The sequence below is a fragment of the Oncorhynchus kisutch genome, unplaced genomic scaffold, assembly GCF_002021735.2.
Source record: "Oncorhynchus kisutch isolate 150728-3 unplaced genomic scaffold, Okis_V2 scaffold962, whole genome shotgun sequence".
Lineage (NCBI taxonomy): Eukaryota > Metazoa > Chordata > Actinopteri > Salmoniformes > Salmonidae > Oncorhynchus > Oncorhynchus kisutch.
Genome location: NW_022262907.1, coordinates 59,481 through 80,887, shown reverse-complemented (window position 1 = coordinate 80,887; position 21,407 = coordinate 59,481). Strand labels below are relative to the sequence as shown.

Sequence of the window (21,407 nt, the reverse complement as noted above, 5' to 3'; positions counted from 1 at the left end):
CTAGGGTAAGCTTGGCGGCGTGAGTGAAGGAGGCTTTGTTGCGGAATAGAAAGCCGACTCTTGATTTGATTTTCGATTGGAGATGTTTGATATGAGTCTGGAAGGAGAGTTTGCAGTCTAGCTAGACACCTAGGTACTTATAGACGTCCACATATTCTAGGTCGGAACCATCTATGATGGTGATGCTAGTCGGGCATGCGGGTGCCGGCAGCGACCGGTTGAAAAGCATGCATTTGGTTTTACTAGCGTTTAAGAGCAGTTGGAGGCCACGGAAGGAGTGTTGTATGGCATTGAAGCTTGTTTGGAGGTTAGATAGCACAGTGTTCAAAGACGGGCCGAAAGTATATAGAATGGTGTCGTCTGCGTAGAGGTGGATCAGGGAATCGCCCGCAGCAAGAGCAACATCATTGATATACACAGAGAAAAGAGTCGGCCCGAGAATTGAACCCTGTGGCACCCCCATAGAGACTGCCAGAGGACCAGACAGCATGCCCTCCGATTTGACGCACTGAACTCTGTCTGCAAAGTAATTGGTGAACCAGGCAAGGCAGTCACCCGAAAAACCGAGGCTCCTGAGTCTGCCGATAAGAATATGGTGATTGACAGAGTCGAAAGCCTTGGCAAGGTCGATGAAGACGGCTGCACAAGTACTGTCTTTTATCGATGGCGGTTATGATATCGTTGAGTACCTTGAGTGTGGCTGAGGTGCACCCATGACCGGCTCGGAAACCAGATTGCACAGCGGAGAAGGTGCGGTGGGATTCGAGATGGTCAGTGACCTGTTTGTTGACTTGGCTTTCGAAGACCTTAGATAGGCAGGGCAGGATGGATATAGGTCTGTAACAGTTTGGGTCCAGGGTGTCTCCCCCTTTGAAGAGGGGGATGACTGCGGCAGCTTTCCAATCCTTGGGGATCTCAGACGATATGAAAGAGAGGTTGAACAGGCTGGTAATAGGGGTTGCGACAATGGTGGCAGATAGTTTCAGAAATAGAGGGTCCAGATTGTCAAGCCCAGCTGATTTGTACGGGTCCAGGTTTTGCAGCTCTTTCAGAACATCTGCTATCTGGATTTGGTTAAAGGAGAACCTGGAGAGGCTTGGGCGAGGAGCTGCGGGGGGGGCGGAGCTGTTGGCCGAGGTTGAAGTAGCCAGGCGGAAGGCATGGCCAGCCGTTGAGAAATGCTTATTGAAGTTTTCGATAATCATGGATTTATCAGTGGTGACCGTGTTATCTAGCCTCAGTGCAGTGGGCAGCTGGGAGGAGGTGCTCTTGTTCTCCATGGACTTCACGGTGTCCCAGAACTTTTTGGAGTTGGAGCTACAGGATGCAAACTTCTGCCTGAAGAAGCTGGCCTTAGCTTTCCTGACTGACTGCGTGTATTGGTTCCGGACTTCCCTGAACAGTTGCATATCACGGGGACTATTCGATGCTATTGCAGTCCGCCACAGGATGTTTTTGTGCTGGTCGAGGGCAGTCAGGTCTGGGGTGAACCAAGGGCTGTATCTGTTCTTAGTTCTGCATTTTTTGAACGGAGCATGCTTATCTAAAATGGTGAGGAAGTTACTTTTAAAGAATGACCAGGCATCCTCAACTGACGGGATGAGGTCAATGTCCTTCCAGGATACCCGGGCCAGGTCGATTAGAAAGGCCTGCTCACAGAAGTGTTTTAGGGAGCGTTTGACAGTGATGAGGGGTGGTCGTTTGACTGCGGCTCCGTAGCGGATACAGGCAATGAGGCAGTGATCGCTGAGATCCTGGTTGAAGACAGCGGAGGTGTATTTGGAGGGCCAGTTGGTCAGGATGACGTCTATGAGGGTGCCCTTGTTTACAGAGTTAGGGTTGTACCTGGTGGGTTCCTTGATGATTTGTGTGAGATTGAGGGCATCTAGCTTAGATTGTAGGACTGGCGGGGTGTTAAGCATATCCCAGTTTAGGTCACCTAACAGAACAAACTCTGAAGCTAGATGGGGGGCGATCAATTCACAAATGGTGTCCAGGGCACAGCTGGGAGCTGAGGGGGGTCGGTAGCAGGCGGCAACCGTGAGAGAGTAATTTTCAAAATTAGTTCGAACTGTTTGGGTATGGACCTGGAAAGTATGACATTGCTTTGCAGGCTATCTCTGCAGTAAACTGCAACTCCTCCCCCTTTGGCAGTTCTATCTTGACGGAAGATGTTATAGTTGGGTATGGAAATCTCAGAATTTTTGGTGGCCTTCCTGAGCCAGGATTCAGACACAGCAAGGACATCAGGGTTAGCAGAGTGTGCTAAAGCAGTGAGTAAAACAAACTTAGGGAGGAGGCTTCTGATGTTGACATGCATGAAACCAAGGCTTTTTTGATCACAGAAGTCAACAAATGAGGGTGCCTGGGGACATGCAGGGCCTGGGTTTACCTCCACATCACCCGCTGAACAGAGAAGGAGTAGTATGAGGGTGCGGCTAAAGGCTATCAAAACTGGTCGCCTAGAGCGTTGGGGACAGAGAATAAGAGGAGCAGGTTTCTGGGCATGGTAGAATATATTCAGGGCACAATGCGCAGACAGGGGTATGGTGGGGTGCGGGTACAGCGGAGGTAAGCCCAGGCACTGGGTGATGATGAGAGAGGTTGTATCTCTGGACATGCTGGTAGTAATGGGTGAGGTCACCGCATGTGTGGGAGGTGGGACAAAGGAGTTATCAGGGGCATGAAGAGTGGAACTAGGGGCTCCATTGTGAACTAAAACAATGATAACTAACCTGAATGCAGACCTATAGCTACATGTGAATATGTACATTAGGAATATATACTGTTAGAATAGTTTAATGCAGACCTGTAGCTACATATGAATACACGAGGATACATGAGGTGAGAATAGTTTCCTGTAGTTCAGTTGGTAGAGCATGGTGCACACAACGCCAGTCTTGACAATGTAATGTCAGTTGCGTGCTATCGAGGTGGTTGACTAGCTGCTGTTATTGAAGAAGTGTCCTGTCTACTAGATTACACGTCATGCTGGTTTTCTGTACAAATGTATATTTGGATAGACTACACCTAATAGAGAATCAAAGAGGCATTTGAAATTCACTGTATTCAATTATATAATATATATTTCAAAGTCGAAATGCAAAGAACAATCTCTCTACCAACAATCCACATGAACCCTTCCAGTCTGGCTAGATACAACTACAGAACTACCTCTCTACCAACAATCCACATGAACCCTTCCAGTCTGGCTAGATACAACTACAGAACTACCTCTCTACCAACAATCTACATGAACCCTTCTAGTCTGGCTGTATACAACTAGAGAACTACCTCTCTACCAACAATCTACATGAACCCTTCCAGTCTGGCTGTATACAACTACAGAACTACCTCTCTACCAACAATCTACATGAACCCTTCTAGTCTGGCTAGATACAACTAGAGAACTACCTCTCTACCAACAATCTACATGAACCCTTCTAGTCTGGCTAGATACAACTAGAGAACTACCTCTCTACCAACAATCTACATGAACCCTTCTAGTCTGGCTGTATACAACTACAGAACTACCTCTCTACCAACAATCTACATGAACCCTTCTAGTCTGGCTAGATACAACTAGAGAACTACCTCTCTACCAACAATCTACATGAACCCTTCTAGTCTGGCTAGATACAACTAGAGAACTACCTCTCTACCAACAATCTACATGAACCCTTCTAGTCTGGCTGTATACAACTAGAGAACTTACCTCTCTACCAACAATCTACATGAACCCTTCCAGTCTGGCTGTATACAACTACAGAACTACCTCTCTACCAACAATCTACATGAACCCTTCCAGTCTGGCTGTATACAACTACAGAACTACCTCTCTACCAACAATCTACATGAACCCTTCTAGTCTGGCTAGATACAACTACAGAACTACCTCTCTACCAACAATCTACATGAACCCTTCCAGTCTGGCTGTATACAACTACAGAACTACCTCTCTACCAACAATCTACATGAACCCTTCCAGTCTGGCTGTATACAACTACAGAACTACCTCTCTACCAACAATCTACATGAACCCTTCTAGTCTGGCTAGATACAACTAGAGAACTACCTCTCTACCAACAATCTACATGAACCCTTCTAGTCTGGCTGTATACAACTACAGAACTACCTCTCTACCAACAATCTACATGACCCCTTCCAGTCTGGCTGTATACAACTACAGAACTACCTCTCTACCAACAATCTACATGAACCCTTCTAGTCTGGCTAGATACAACTACAGAACTACCTCTCTACCAACAATCCACATGAACCCTTCCAGTCTGGCTGTATACAACTATAGAACTACCTCTCTACCAACAATACCAAGAGTGTGCAAAGCTGTCATCAAGGCAAAGGGTGGCTACTTTGAAGAATCTGAAATATAAAATATATCTTGATTAGTTTAGTTTTTTGGTTACTACATGATTCCATATGTGTTATTTCATAGTTTTGATGTCTTCACTATTATTCTACAATGTAGAAAATAGTCAAAAATAAACAAAAACCCTGCAACGAGTAGGTGTGTCCAAACTTTTGACTGGTACTGTAAGTATTCAGACCCCTTTGCTATGAGACTCAACATTGAGTTTAAATGCATCCTGTTTCCATTGATCATCCTGGAGATGTTTCTACAACTTGATTGTCTATATAAGGTCTTAAAGTTGACGGTGAAAAACACAAGCCATGAGGCCAAAGGGATTGTGTCAAAGCACAGATCTGGGGAAGGGAACCAAAACGTTTCAGCAGTATTGAAGGTATCCAAGACCACAGTGGCCTCAATCATTCTTCAATGGAAGAAGTGTGGAACCACCAAGACTCTTCCTACAGCTGGCCACCCGGCCAAACTGACCAATCGGAGGAGAAGGGCCTTGGTCAGGGAGGTGACCAAGAACCCGATGGTCACTCTGACAGTGCCCCAGTGTTTCTCTGTGGAGATGGGAGAACCTTCCAGACAACCATCTCTGCAGGACTCTTTTCACTGTAAACCTATTTTTAAGTAAGCTTTCATGTGGCATAAATAAAAACACTAATTCTCAGTCAAAAACATAAGTCAGAACACAGCCTCTCTATTCTCTCATGTGTTTTCAGGTCCTCTGACTGGGAAAATGTCTTTCCACAATGAGAGCAGTGGTATGTCTTCTTCTCGAGTGTATTTGTGTGTATTGTTTCATGTTCATTCAGGTACCTTAACCGGGTAAATGTCTTTCCACACTGGGAGCAGTGGTAGGTCTTATCTCCTCGTGTGTGTGTCCGGTCATGCTTATTCAGGCCAACTAACTTGGTAAAACTCTTTCCGCACAGAGAGCATTGGTAGGGCTTTTCTTCTGTGTGTGTCCTCTCATGCTCTTTTAGGTTCCCCAAATGGGTAAAATGCTTTCCACACAGGGTGCATTGGTATGGCTTCTCTCCTGTGTGCACTCTCTCATGCCGTTTCAGGTTCACTAACCCACTAAAGCTCTTTCCACAGTGGGAACAGTGGTAAGACCTTTCTCCTGTATGTATTCTCTCATGTGTTTTCAGGCTCGCCAACCAGGTAAAATTTATTCCACATTGGGAGCAGTAATAAGGCTTCTCTCCTGTGTGTATTCTATTGTGTATTTTCAGGGACCCTAACTCTGTAAATCTCTTTCCACACAGGGAGCATTGGTAGGGCTTTTCTTGTGTGTGTGTCCTTTCATGTGTTTTCAGGCTCCCTGACCACCTAAAACTCTCTCCACAGTGGGAACAGTGGTAAGGCATCTCTCCTGTGTGTATTCTCTCATGCGTTGTCAGGGTGCCTAACGACCTAAAGCGCTTTCCACAATGGGAACAATGGTAGGGCTTCTCCCCTCTGTGTATTCTATCATGCTGTTTCAGGTTCTCTAAACGGGTAAACCTCTTTCCACACTGAGAGCAGTGGAAAGGCTTTTCTCCTCTGTGTGTTCTCTCATGCACTCTTAGGTTCTGTAGCTTAGTAAAACTCTTTCCACAGAGGGAACAGTGGTGTCGTCCTGCTGGTTTGGATGTCTCTGGGTCTGGTTCCTCTGAAGGACCCGTCTCTGGGTCTGGTTCCCCTGAAGGACTCTTCCCTGGGTCTGGTTCCCCTGAAGGACCCGTCTCTGGGTCTGGTTCCCCTGAAAGACTCTTCCCTGGGTATGGTTCCCCTGAAGGACCCGTCTCTGGGTCTGGTTCCCCTGAAGGACTCTTCTTTGGGTCTGGTTCCCCTGAAGGACCCGTCTCTGGGTCTGGTTCCCCTGAAGGACCCGTCTCTGGGTCTGGTTCCCCTGAAAGACTCTTCCCTGGGTCTGGTTCCCCTGAAGGACCCGTCTCTGGGTCTGGTTCCCCTGAAGGACTCTTCCCGCTGTCAAAGTGAGAGGCTGGTCTCTCTCCTGCCAAAGAAAAACAGAGTATTTAGTTAAACAGAAAGACTGAATGACACTTCAAAATGATAAAACGGCAGTGGTGGAAAAAGTACCCAATTGTGATACTTAAGTAAAACTTCAGATCCCTTAATAGAAAGGTACTCAAGTAAAAGGGAAAGTCACCCAGTAAAATACTACTTGAGTAAAAGTCTACAATTATGAGAAAAGTCTAAAAGTATTTGGTTCTAAATATACTCAACTATCAAAAGTTTGAGTATAAATCACTTCAAATTCCTTATATTACGCAAAGCAGACAGCACCATTTTCTTGCTATATAAATTATGCATTTGTGTCTACCAGATCAGAGGCAGTAGGGATGACCATGTGTTCTCTTGATAAGTGCATGAATTGGACCCTTTTCCTGTCCTGCAACTTTTGGGTGTCAGGGAAAATGTATAGAGTAAAAAGTACATTACTTTCTTTAGGAATGTAGTGAAAAAAGTATTCCGGTACAGCTGGTGCTCTCATGCATTTTTCAGTGTTATTTGCCCCGAAGCGAGCATAGAAGTAGTTTAGCTCGTCCGGTAGGCTCGTGTCACTGGACAGCTCTCGGCTGTGCTTGCCTTTGCAGTCTGTAATGGTTTGCAGGCCCTGCCACATCCGACGAGTGTCGGAGCCGGTGTTGTATGACTCGACCTTTGGCCAATATTGACATATTGCCTGTTTGATGGTTCATCAGAGGGCATAGCAGGATTTCTTATAAGCTTCCGGGTTAGAGTCCAGCTCCTTGAAAGTGGCAGCTCTAGCCTTTCACTCAGTGCGGATGCTGCCTGTAATCCATGGCTTCTGGTTGGGGTATGTACGTACGGTCACTGTGGGGACGACATCATCTATGCACTTATTGATGAAGCCAATGACAGATGTGGTGTACTCCTCAATGCCATTGGAGGAATCCCGGAACATATTCCAGTCTTTGCTAGCAAAACAGTCCTGTAGCTTAGCATCTCCTTCATCTGACCACTTTTTTATTGACTGAGTCACTGGTGCTTCCCTCTTCAATTTTTGCTTGTAAGCAGGAATCAAGAGGATGGAATTATGGTCAGATTTTGCCAAATGGAGGGTGAGGGAGAGCTTTGTATGAGTCTCTGTGTGTGGAGTATAGACGGTCCAGAGTTATTTTCTGTCTGGTTGCACATTTAACATGCTGATAGAAATTTGGTAAAACTGATTTAAGTTTCCCTGCATTAAGGTCCTTGGCTACTAGGAGCGCTGCCTCTGGGTGAGCATTTTCTTGTTTGCTTATGGCAGAATACAGCTCATTCAATGCTATCTTAGTGCCAGCCTCTAACTGTGGTGGTATGTGAACGGCTACAAGGAATATAGATAAACTCTCTTGGTAGGTAATGTGGTCTGCAGCTTATCATGAGAAACTCTACTTCAGGCAACGCGGTCTTAGTGCCAGCCTCAGTCTGTGGTGGTATGTAAACAGCTACGAAAAATGCAGATAAACTCTCTAGGTAGATAGTGTGGTCTACAGCTTATCATGAGAAACTATAGTAATAATTCAATAGCTCGAGACTTCCTTAGACAGCTGTTGTTTACAAAAATACATAGTCCTCCACCCCTTGTCTTACTAGACGCTGCTGTTCTAACCTTCCGGTACAGCAGCATATAACCAGCCCGCTGAATGTTGATTTTGTCGTAGTTCAGCCACGACTCCGTGAAGCATAAGATGTTACAGTTTTTAATGTCCCGTTGTTAGTTTAATCTTCCCAATAACTTGTCCATTTTATTGTCCAAAGATTGCACATTTGCTAGCAGAATTGAGGTGGAGTGTTTTTTTTTTCTTCGATCGCATCCGACTCTTCAGAAGGCAGCCCGCCCTCAGACCTCTCTCCATCTCCTCTTCAAGCAGATCACTGGAGTCGGGGCCATATATCCTCCGCCTCGGGCTCGTCAGAGTGGTGAAAGAAGAAAAATGATTCTGCCGTGGTGAGTCACCGAGGTCCTGTTATTTTCTGTCATAAGAGACGTTAGCGGCAACATTATGAACAAAAATAGTAATAGTAAAAAACACAAGTTACATACAACACAGATAACGCAGATAAACAGACAAAAAAACAATCAGTTGGGGTCCTGTAAAACGTCTGCAACTAGAGAACCAACCCCTTCGCTCCATCGGTTGGGGGCCTGTAAAACGTCTGCAACTAGAGAACCAACCCCTTCGCTCCATCGGTTGGGGGCCTGTAAAACGTCTGCAACTAGAGAACCAACCCCTTCGCTCCATCGGTTGGGGGCCTGTAAAACATCTGCAACTAGAGAACCAACCCCTTCGCTCCATCGGTTGTGGGCCTGTAAAACGTCTGCAACTAGAGAAGCAACCCCTTCGCTCCATCGGTTGTGGGCCTGTAAAACGTCTGCAACTAGAGAACCAACCCCTTCGCTCCATCGGTTGGGGGCCTGTAAAACGTCTGCAACTAGAGAACCAACCCCTTCGCTCCATCGGTTGGGGGCCTGTAAAACGTCTGCAACTAGAGAACCAACCCCTTCGCTCCATCGGTTGGGGGCATGTAAAACGTCTGCAACTAGAGAACCAACCCCTTCGCTCCATCGGTTGGGGGCATGTAAAACGTCTGCAACTAGAGAACAACCCCTTCGCTCCGTATTTTCCACTGCCTGCTCCACCACCACAGAAAGCACTGGGCTGAAACACCTGCACTTTGGAGCTGCCTTACTCAAGAAAGCACTGGGCTGAAACACCTGCACTTTGGAGCTGCTACTCAAGAAAGCACTGGGCTGAAACACCTGCACTTTGGAGCTGCTACTCAAGAAAGCACTGGGCTGAAACACCTGCACTTTGGAGCTGCTACTCAAGAAAGCACTGGGCTGAAACACCTGCACTTTGGAGCTGCTACTCAAGAAAGCACTGGGCTGAAACACCTGCACTTTGGAGCTGCTACTCAAGAAAGCACTGGGCTGAAACACCTGCACTTTGGAGCTGCTACTCAAGAAAGCACTGGGCTGAAACACCTGCACTTTCGAGCTGCTACTCAAGAAAGCACTGGGCTGAAACACCTGCACTTTGGAGCTGCTACTCAAGAAAGCACTGGGCTGAAACACCTGCACTTTGGAGCTGCTACTCAAGAAAGCACTGGGCTGAAACACCTGCACTTTGGAGCTGCTACTCAAGAAAGCAAAAAAAGTATGCGGCTTTATTAACACAATATTTATTAATTCATGTTTTTTTTTTACATTGTTTTTCAAACTGATGTGATGCATATTAATGCCACAAAAACAACAACAAAACGATATACACTGCTCAAAAAAAATAAAGGGAACACTAAAATAACACATCCTAGATCTGAATGACTTAAATACTTTTGCTTTCCATAGTTGAATGTGCCGACAACAAATCACACAAAAATGATCAATGGAAATCAAATGTATCAACCCATGGAGGTCTGGATTTGGAGTCACACTCAAAATTAAAGTGGAAAACCACACTAGAGGCTGATCCAACTTTGATGTAATGTCCTTAAAACCAGTCAAAATGAGGCTCAGTAGTGTGTGTGGCCTCCACGTGCCTGTATGACCTCCCTACAACTCCTGGACAGTCTGTGGTGCAACGTGGCGTTGGTGGATGGAACGAGACATGATGTCCCAGATGTGCTCAATTGGATTCAGGTCTGGGGAACGGGCGGGTCAGTCCATAGCATCAATGCCTTCCTCTTGCAGGAACTGCTGACATACTCCAGCCACATGAGGTCTAGCATTGTCTTGCATTAGGAGGAACCCAGGGCCAACCGCACCAGCATATGGTCTCACAAGGGGTCTGAGGATCTCATCTCGGGTACCTAATGGCAGTCAGGCTACCTCTGGCGAGCACATGGAGGGCTGTGCGGCCCCCCAAAGAAATGCCACCCCACACCAAGACTGACCCACCACCAAACCGGTCATGCTGGAGGATGTTGCAGGCAGCAGAACGTTCTCCATGGCGTCTCCAGACTGTCACGTCTGTCACATGTGCTCAGTGTGAACCTGATTTAATCTGTGAAGAGCACAGGGCGCCAGTGGTCAATTTGATCTTGGTGTTCTCTGGCAAATGCCAAACGTCCTGCACGGTGTTGGGCTGTAAGCACAACCCCCACCTGTGGACGTCGGGCCCTCATACCACCCTCATGGAGTCTGTTTCTGACCGTTTGAGCAGACACATGCACATTTGTGGCCTGCTGGAGGTCATTTTGCAGGGCTCTGGCAGTGCTCCTCCTGCTCCTCCTTGCACAGATGCGGAGGTAGCGGTCCTGCTGTTGGGTTGTTGACCTCCTACGGCCTCCTCCACATCTCCTGATGTACTGGCCTGTCTCCTGGTAGCGCCTCCATGCTCTGGACGCTACGCTGACAGACACAGCAAACCTTTTTGCCACAGCTCGCATTGATGTTCCATCCTGGATGAGCTGCACTACCTGAGCCACTTGTGTGGGTTGTAGACTCCGTCTCATGCTACCACTAGAGTGAAAGCACCGCCAGCATTCAAAAGTGACCAAAACATCAGCCAGGAAGCATAGGAACTGAGAAGTGGTCTGTGGTCGCCACCTGTAGAACCACTCCTTTATTGGGGGTGTCTTGCTAATTGCCTATAATTTCCACCTGTTGTCTATTCCATTTGCACAACAGCATGTGAAATTTATTGTCAATCAGTGTTGCTTCCTAAGTGGACAGTTTGATTTCACAGAAGTGTGATTGACTTGGAGTTACATTGTGTTGTTTAAGTGTTCCGTTATTTTTTTGAGCAGTGTATATATATTTGTTTAATACCACATTAAATCATACTCAAAAAAGGTTTGCAGGAATTCCCAGGCCTCTCCTCTAAACCTCCTCTAAACTTTTTTAAACCAATTCCTGTAAAAGTTTTTGGAATATGATTTAATGTGGTATTAAACAAAACCCCAAATTCTCAGTCAAAAGCACATGTCAGAACACAGCCTCTCTATTCTCTCATGTGATTTCAGGTCCTCTGACTGGGAAAATGTCTTTCCACAATGAGAGCAGTGGTATGTCTTCTCCTCCTGTGTATTTGTATGAATTATTTCAGGTTCTATAACCGGGTAAATCTTATTCCACACTGAGAGCAGTGGTAGGTCTTTTTTCCTATGTGTCTCAGTGTTTTCATGATCCCTAACAAGGTAAAATGTCTTTCCACATTGGGAGCAGTGGTCAGGTGTGTCCTCATGTGATGTAAGGTCCTGTAATCGTGAAAATCTCTTTCCTCACTGGGAGAATTGGTAAGGCTTTTCTCCTGTGTGTATTCCTTTATGCCTTTTCAGGCTCGCTAAATGGGTAAAACTCTTTCCACAGAGGGAACACTTAAAAGGCTTTTCTCCCGTGTGTGTCCTCTCATGCTCTTTTAGATTGCCCAAAGTGGTCAAACTCTTTCCACACAGGGAGCAGTGGTGAGGCTTCTCTCCTGTATGTATTCTCTTATGTATTTTCAGGGTCTCTAAATGAGAAAAATACTTGCCACACTGGGAGCAGTAATAAGGCTTCTCTCCTGTGTGCATTCTCTCATGTGTTTTCAGACTCCCTATCTGGGTAAAACTCTTTCCGCACAGAGAACAGTGGTAAGGCTTCTCTCCTGAGTGTATTTTCTCGTGTTTTTTAAGATTGCCTAACATGGTAAAATTCTTTCCACACAGGGAGCAAGGGTAAGGCTTCTCTCCTGTATGAATTCTCTCATGTATTTTCAGGCTTCCTAACTGAGTAAAACTCTTTCCGCACTGGGAGCATTGGTAGGTCTTCCTCCCTGCTGTATGTATTTCTTCATGCCTATTCAGGGCCCTTAACCAGGTAAAACTCTTTCCACACTGGGAACATTGAAAAGGCTTTTCTCCTGTGTGCATCGTCTCGTGCTGTTTTAGGTTCCAGAACCGGGTAAAACTCTTTCCACAGTGGGAGCAGTGGTGTGGTCTTGCTGGTTTGGACGTCTCTGGGTCTGGTTCCCCTGAAGGACTCTTCCTGCTGTCAGAGTGAGAGTCTGGTCCCTCTCCTGCCAAAGACAGAGTATTGAGTGAAACTGAGACCTGAATGAAACCACCACATGATAAAACTGTCTTTCTATCAGGTTTAATCCAGAATAGATCCCTCAATAACAAATAAAGAGTGGCTGTTGTGATTTATAGGCCAATAAAAACACTATTAAACTTCATGGTTGTTATGCATTCATTAGACCTAATGGATAAATAGACTAGTCAGTATAGGATACATGTAATAGACTAGTCAGTATAGGATACATGCAATAGACTGGTCAGTATAGGATACATGTAATAGACTAGTCAGTATAGGATACATGCAATAGACTGGTCAGTATAGGACACATGTAATAGACTAGTCAGTATAGGATACATGTAATAGACCTAATGGATAAATAGACTAGTCAGTATAGGATACATGTAATAGACTAGTCAGTATAGGATACATGTATTAGACCTAATGGATAAATAGACTAGTCAGTATAGGACACATGTAATAGACTAGTCAGTATAGGACACATGTAATAGACTAGTCAGTATAGGATACACGTATTAGACCTAATAGATAAATAGACTAGTCAGTATAGGATACATGTAATAGACTAGTCAGTATAGGACACATGTATTAGACCTAATAGATAAATAGACTAGTCAGTATAGGACACATGTAATAGACTAGTCAGTATAGGACACATGTAATAGACTAGTCAGTATAGGATACACGTATTAGACCTAATAGATAAATAGACTAGTCAGTATAGGATACATGTAATAGACTAGTCAGTATAGGATACATGTAATAGACCTAATGGATAAATAGACTAGTCAGTATAGGATACATGTAATAGACCTAATGGATAAATAGACTAGTCAGTATAGGATACATGTAATAGACTAGTCAGTATAGGATACATGTAATAGACTAGTCAGTATAGGATACATGTATTAGACCTAATGGATAAATAGACTAGTCAGTATAGGATACATGTATTAGACTAGTCAGTATAGGATACATGTAATAGACTAGTCAGTATAGGACACATGTAATAGACTAGTCAGTATAGGACACATGTAATAGACTAGTCAGTATAGGATACATGTAATAGACTAGTCAGTATAGGATACATGTAATAGACCTAATGGATAAATAGACTAGTCAGTATAGGACACATGTATTAGACCTAATGGATAAATAGACTAGTCAGTATAGGATACATGTAATAGACCTAATGGATAAATAGACTAGTCAGTATAGGACACATGTATTAGACCTAATAGATAAATAGACTAGTCAGTATAGGATACATGTAATAGACTAGTCAGTATAGGATACATGTAATAGACTAGTCAGTATAGGATACATGTATTAGACCTAATAGATAAATAGACTAGTCAGTATAGGATACATGTAATAGACTAGTCAGTATAGGATACATGTAATAGACTAGTCAGTATAGGACACATGTAATAGACTAGTCAGTATAGGATACATGTAATAGACTAGTCAGTATAGGATACATGTAATAGACTAGTCAGTATAGGACACATGTATTAGACCTAATAGATAAATAGACTAGTCAGTATAGGATACATGTAATAGACTAGTCAGTATAGGATACATGTAATAGACTAGTCAGTATAGGACACATGTAATAGACTAGTCAGTATAGGATACATGTAATAGACTAGTCAGTATAGGATACATGTAATAGACTAGTCAGTATAGGATACATGTATTAGACCTAATGGATAAATAGACTAGTCAGTATAGGATACATGTATTAGACCTAATAGATAAATAGACTAGTCAGTATAGGACACATGTAATAGACCTAATGAATAAATAGACTAGTCAGTATAGGACACATGTAATAGACCTAATGAATAAATAGACTAGTCAGTATAGGATACATGTATTAGACCTAATAGATAAATAGACTAGTCAGTATAGGACACATGTAATAGACCTAATGAATAAATAGACTAGTCAGTATAGGACACATGTAATAGACCTAATGGATAAATAGACTAGTCAGTATAGGATACATGTATTAGACCTAATGGATAAATAGACTAGTCAGTATAGGATACATGTAATAGACTAGTCAGTATAGGATACATGTAATAGACTAGTCAGTATAGGATACATGTAATAGACTAGTCAGTATAGGATACATGTAATAGACCTAATGGATAAATAGACTAGTCAGTATAGGATACATGTAATAGACTAGTCAGTATAGGATACATGTAATAGACCTAATGGATAAATAGACTAGTCAGTATAGGACACATGTAATAGACTAGTCAGTATAGGATACATGTAATAGACTAGTCAGTATAGGATACATGTAATAGACTAGTCAGTATAGGATACATGTAATAGACTAGTCAGTATAGGACACATGTATTAGACCTAATAGATAAATAGACTAGTCAGTATAGGACACATGTAATAGACCTAATGAATAAATAGACTAGTCAGTATAGGACACATGTAATAGACCTAATGAATAAATAGACTAGTCAGTATAGGATACATGTATTAGACCTAATGGATAAATAGACTAGTCAGTATAGGATACATGTAATAGACTAGTCAGTATAGGACACATGTAATAGACCTAATGGATAAATAGACTAGTCAGTATAGGATACATGTATTAGACCTAATGGGTAAATAGACTAGTCAGTATAGGATACATGTAATAGACCTAATGGATAAATAGACTAGTCAGTATAGGACACATGTAATAGACCTAATGGATAAATAGACTAGTCAGTATAGGATACATGTATTAGACCTAATGGATAAATAGACTAGTCAGTATAGGATACATGTAATAGACTAGTCAGTATAGGACACATGTAATAGACCTAATGGATAAATAGACTAGTCAGTATAGGATACATGTATTAGACCTAATGGGTAAATAGACTAGTCAGTATAGGATACATGTAATAGACTAGTCAGTATAGGACACATGTAATAGACTAGTCAGTATAGGATGCATTTATAGAATAAGGCTGTAACGTAACAAAATGTGGAAAAAGTCAAGGGGTCTGAATACTTTCCGAATGCACTGTACATCACTGTGACGCTTTTCTAGGAACAGGTTTTTGATATTCTATTGATGATATTAATCAAGAACATGTTTTATTTTTGGATCTACGATTTCATAACTTGTTTTAATCATATTGTACCATATTGTACCACTGTCTCTATTTAAATTATATCGAGGAGCTGTGTCATTGTGTACCACTGTCTCTATTTAAATTATATCGAGGGGCTGTGTCATTGTGTACCACTGTCTCTATTTAAATTGTATCGAGGGGCTGTGTCATTGTGTACCACTGTCTCTATTTAAATTATATCGAGGGGCTGTGTCATTGTGTACCACTGTCTCTATTTAAATTATATCGAGGGGCTGTGTCATTGTGTACCACTGTCTCTATTTAAATTATATCGAGGGGCTGTGTCATTGTGTACCACTGTCTCTATTTGAATTATATCGAGGAGCTGTGTCATTGTGTACCACTGTCTCTATTTAAATTATATCGAGGAGCTGTGTCATTGTGTACCACTGTCTCTATTTGAATTATATCGAGGGGCTGTGTCATTGTGTACCACTGTCTCTATTTGAATTATATCGAGGGGCTGTGTCATTGTGTACCACTGTCTCTATTTGAATTATATCGAGGGGCTGTGTCATTGTGTACCACTGTCTCTATTTAAATTATATCGAGGGGCTGTGTCATTGTGTACCACTGTCTCTATTTAAATTATATCGAGGGGCTGTGTCATTGTGTACCACTGTCTCTATTTAAATTATATCGAGGGGCTGTGTCATTGTGTACCACTGTCTCTATTTAAATTATATCGAGGAGCTGTGTCATTGTGTACCACTGTCTCTATTTAAATTATATCGAGGGGCTGTGTCATTGTGTACCACTGTCTCTATTTAAATTATATCGAGGGGCTGTGTCATTGTGTACCACTGTCTCTATTTAAATGATATCGAGGGGCTGTGTCATTGTGTACCACTGTCTCTATTTAAATGATATCGAGGGGCTGTGTCATTGTGTACCACTGTCTCTATTTAAATGATATCGAGGGGCTGTGTCATTGTGTACCACTGTCTCTATTTAAATGATATCGAGGGGCTGTGTCATTGTGTACCACTGTCTCTATTTAAATTATATCGAGGGGCTGTGTCATTGTGTACCACTGTCTCTATTTAAATTATATCGAGGGGCTGTGTCATTGTGTACCACTGTCTCTATTTGAATTATATCGAGGAGCTGTGTCATTGTGTACCACTGTCTCTATTTGAATTATATCGAGGAGCTGTGTCATTGTGTACCACTGTCTCTATTTAAATTATATCGAGGGGCTGTGTCATTGTGTACCACTGTCTCTATTTGAATTATATCGAGGAGCTGTGTCATTGTGTACCACTGTCTCTATTTGAATTATATCGAGGAGCTGTGTCATTGTGTACCACTGTCTCTATTTGAATTATATCGAGGGGCTGTGTCATTGTGTACCACTGTCTCTATTTGAATTATATCGAGGGGCTGTGTCATTGTGTACCACTGTCTCTATTTGAATTATATCGAGGAGCTGTGTCATTGTGTACCACTGTCTCTATTTGAATTATATCGAGGGGCTGTGTCATTGTGTACCACTGTCTCTATTTAAATTATATCGAGGGGCTGTGTCATTGTGTACCACTGTCTCTATTTAAATTATATCGAGGGGCTGTGTCATTGTGTACCACTGTCTCTATTTGAATTATATCGAGGGGCTGTGTCATTGTGTACCACTGTCTCTATTTAAATTATATCGAGGGGCTGTGTCATTGTGTACCACTGTCTCTATTTAAATTATATCGAGGGGCTGTGTCATTGTGTACCACTGTCTCTATTTAAATTATATCGAGGGGCTGTGTCATTGTGTACCACTGTCTCTATTTGAATTATATCGAGGAGCTGTGTCATTGTGTACCACTGTCTCTATTTGAATTATATCGAGGAGCTGTGTCATTGTGTACCACTGTCTCTATTTAAATTATATCGAGGGGCTGTGTCATTGTGTACCACTGTCTCTATTTGAATTATATCGAGGGGCTGTGTCATTGTGTACCACTGTCTCTATTTAAATTATATCGAGGGGCTGTGTCATTGTGTACCACTGTCTCTATTTGAATTATATCGAGGAGCTGTGTCATTGTGTACCACTGTCTCTATTTGAATTATATCGAGGAGCTGTGTCATTGTGTACCACTGTCTCTATTTGAATTATATCGAGGAGCTGTGTCATTGTGTACCACTGTCTCTATTTGAATTATATCGAGGAGCTGTGTCATTGTGTACCACTGTCTCTATTTGAATTATATCGAGGAGCTGTGTCATTGTGTACCACTGTCTCTATTTGAATTATATCGAGGAGCTGTGTCATTGTGTACCACTGTCTCTATTTAAATTGTATCGAGGGGCTGTGTCATTGTGTACCACTGTCTCTATTTAAATTATATCGAGGGGTTGTGTCATTGCGTACCACTATCTCTATTTAAATTATATCGAGGGGCTGTGTCATTGTGTACCACTGTCTCTATTTAAATTATATCGAGGGGCTGTGTCATTGTGTACCACTGTCTCTATTTAAATTATATCGAGGGGCTGTGTCATTGTGTACCACTGTCTCTATTTGAATTATATCGAGGAGCTGTGTCATTGTGTACCACTGTCTCTATTTGCAGTAATTCATAGTCCATTATATTGCGAAAGGTTTGTCTCATTGAGTCATTTTATATCATTAATTCATATTATTTTAAATCTACTCATATTTCAACATTGTGTATTAGCTACCATGGAGCCTTATTCTATTATAATGTATTAGCTACCATGGAGCCTTATTCTACTCTACCCTATTAGTTACCATGGAGCCTTATTCTATTCTACTGTATTAGCTACCATGGAGCCTTATTCTACTGTATTAGCTACCATGGTGCCTTATTCTATTATAATGTATTAGTTACCATGGTGCCTTATTCTACTGTATTAGTTACCATGGTGCCTTATTCTATTCTACTGTATTAGCTACCATGGTGCCTTATTCTATTATAATGTATTACAGTGAATAAAGACGACCCTCAGACTCCTCTTCCCTTTCCCCCATGTGAACCATACTGAATAAAGACGACCCTCAGACTCCTCTTCCCTTTCCCCCATGTGAACCATACTGAATAAAGACGACCCTCAGACTCCTCTTCCCTTTCCCCCATGTGAACCATACTGAATAAAGACGACCCTCAGACTCCTCTTCCCTTTCCCCCATGTGAACCATACTGAATAAAGACGACCCTCAGACTCCTCTTCCCTTTCCCCCATGTGAACCATACTGAATAAAGACGACCCTCAGACTCCTCTTCCCTTTCCCCCATGTGAACCATACTGAATAAAGACGACCCTCAGACTCCTCTTTTTGCACGTTGCACACCTCAGGCGAGTAATACCCTGTGACTTCTTTAATATTAGACATCGCGCACCAGGTGTTATGGACAAATAGATACACACCCCCACCCGTCGTCTTGCCAGACGTAACTTCTCTGTCCTACTGATGCACAGTAAACCCAGCCAGCTCTATATTATCCATGTCCTCGTTCAGCTATGACTCGGTGAAACATAAAATTACAGTTTGTAATGTCCCGTTGGTAGGATATAAGTGCATTGTTGTTTTCCAACAACGTTGGCCAATAGAACGGTTGGTAGTGGAGGTTTACTCACTTGCCCGACCTCCGCCCCCTTTTTCTCCGTCTTTTCTTTACGCAAATGATGGGGATTTGGGCCTGTTCTCGAGAAAACAGTATATCTTAGGGCTTATCTTTAGACCTGGTCGGGTATCTGCAGTATATCCTTCGCCTCGGACTCGTTAAAGATTTTTTTTTTTCGAGGAGTTCGAGGTGAGTAATCCCAGTTCTGATGTCCAGAAGTTATTTTTGGTCATAAGAAACGGTAGCAGCAACAACATGTACAAAATAAGTTAAAAGATAACTTTTTTTTTAATTACAAAATAGCACAGTTGGTTAGGAGCCCGTAAAACGACAGCCAATAACTTATCAATGTCCTTGAGTGGCTTATAGCAAAGCCCAGAAGTGAATCCCATTGAAATCCTGTGGAACGACTTGAAGATTGCTGTTCACAGAAAGTCACCATCTAACTTGAGAGCTCGAGAAAATCTGCAAGGGAGAATGGGCAGGCAGGCAGGGCCCTGCCTTCCTACCTGCCTGTTCTCTTTCAGGGCCCTGCCTTCCTACCTGCCTGTTCTCTTTCAGGGCCTTGCCTTCCTACCTGCTCCTCCATGGAGCCATTATGTACAATAACTTATCAATGACCCAAGCCCAGCTCATTTAATCCCTACCATTGTATCGCTGAGTTGTCATAATGCGTCAGCAAATGTACATTATCCCAGGGGCGTTGGAAGACAATGTAAGTAGCCTAATTTATGTCCCTCTAACCAGTGGTGTAAAGTACTTAAGGAAAAATACTTTAAAGTACTACTTAAGTACTTTTTTGGGCTATCTGTACTTTACTATTTATATTTTTGACAACTTTTACTTCACTACATTCCTAAAGATAATAATGTACTTTTTACAACATACATTTTCCCCTGACACCCAAAAGTACTCGTTACATTTTGAACGCTTAGCAGGCCAGGAGAGTGGTCCAATTCACACACTTATCAAGAGAACACGTGGGCATCCCTACTGCCTCTGATCTGGAGGACTCACTAAACACATGCTTCGTTTGTAAATGATGTCTGAGTGTTGGAGTGCGTCCCCTGACTATCTGTACAATTGTAAAACAAGAAAACGATGCCATCTGCTTTGCTTAATACTTTTACTGTTGATAGTTATGTATATTTTAGCAATTCCATTTACTTTTGAAACTTAGGAATATTTAGAACCAAGTAGTATTTTACTGGCTGACAATGCTTGATAATGTATGTAATATCAACAAGAGAGATATATTTTCTTGGTGATTTCAATACTGACTTCAATATTTCAATATCAACAAGCTGCCCACTCAAGAAAAAAAACTCAAAACTGCAACCAGTGCCTGCAACCTGGTTCAGGTTATCAGTATCCCTGGATTGTAAACGGTCATGGACATAACATGTTGAAACAACAGTAGCTAGGATGGGGAGAAGCATAACAAATGAAGGGCTGCTCTGTCTTCTTAAACAGCGCTATCAACAAGGCAGGTCCTAGTTTCTACCTTCTTAACAACACTATCAACAAGGCAGGTCCTACAGGATCTAGATTCTACCTTCTTAACAACACTATCAACAAGGCAGGTCCTACAGGCTCTAGTTTCTACCTTCTTAACAACACTATCAACAAGGCAGGTCCTACAGGCTCTAGTTTCTACCTTCTTAAACAACACTATCAACAAGGCAGGTCCTACAGGCTCTAGTTTCTACCTTCTTAACAACACAATCAACAAGGCAGGTCCTACAGGCTCTAGTTTCTACCTTCTTAACAGCACTATCAACAAGGTGGGTCCTACAGGCTCTAGTTTTGTCACACCTGGACTACTGTTCAGTCGTGTGGTCAGGTGCCACAAAGAGGGACTTAGGAAAATGTAAATAGGCTCAGAACAGAGCAGCACGACTGGCCCTTGGATGTATATGGAGAGCTAACAATGATATGCATGTCAATCTCTCCTGGCTCAAAGTAGAGGAGAGATGCATCACTGCTTGTATTTGTGAGAGGTGTTGACAAGTTGAATGCACCGAACTGTCTGCTTGAACTACTGGCACACAGCTCAGACACCCATGTCTACCCCACTAGACATGCCACCAGAGGTCTCTTCACAATCCCCAAGTACAGAACAGACTATGGGAGAAGCACAGTACTACATAGAGCCATCACTACATGGAACTATATTCCACATCAGGTAACTGATGCAAGTACAAGTACAGTAGAATCAGATTTGGAAAAAAAAACAGCTGGAATACACCTTATGG

General features: G+C 42.7%; 2 protein-coding genes across 2 annotated transcripts; both read right to left on the bottom strand.

The window, feature by feature from the left end:
- Positions 1–4,898: 4,898 nt before the first annotated feature.
- On the bottom strand, positions 4,899–6,673 carry LOC109887837 (zinc finger protein 501-like). Its single transcript, XM_031817237.1, has 2 exons — positions 6,655–6,673; positions 4,899–6,242 (listed from the first exon to the last, which is right to left on the bottom strand). Exons 1-2 carry the CDS (start codon positions 6,671–6,673, stop codon positions 5,047–5,049), a joined length of 1,215 nt encoding a protein of 404 aa, XP_031673097.1. The 3' UTR covers positions 4,899–5,046.
- Positions 6,674–11,078: 4,405 nt separating this feature from the next.
- LOC116363891 (zinc finger protein 239-like) lies at positions 11,079–18,920 on the bottom strand. The gene is made up of 2 exons (XM_031817238.1): positions 18,781–18,920; positions 11,079–12,461 (listed from the first exon to the last, which is right to left on the bottom strand). Exons 1-2 carry the CDS (start codon positions 18,918–18,920, stop codon positions 11,618–11,620), a joined length of 984 nt encoding a protein of 327 aa, XP_031673098.1. The 3' UTR covers positions 11,079–11,617.
- Between the last annotated feature and the right edge of the window lie 2,487 nt (positions 18,921–21,407).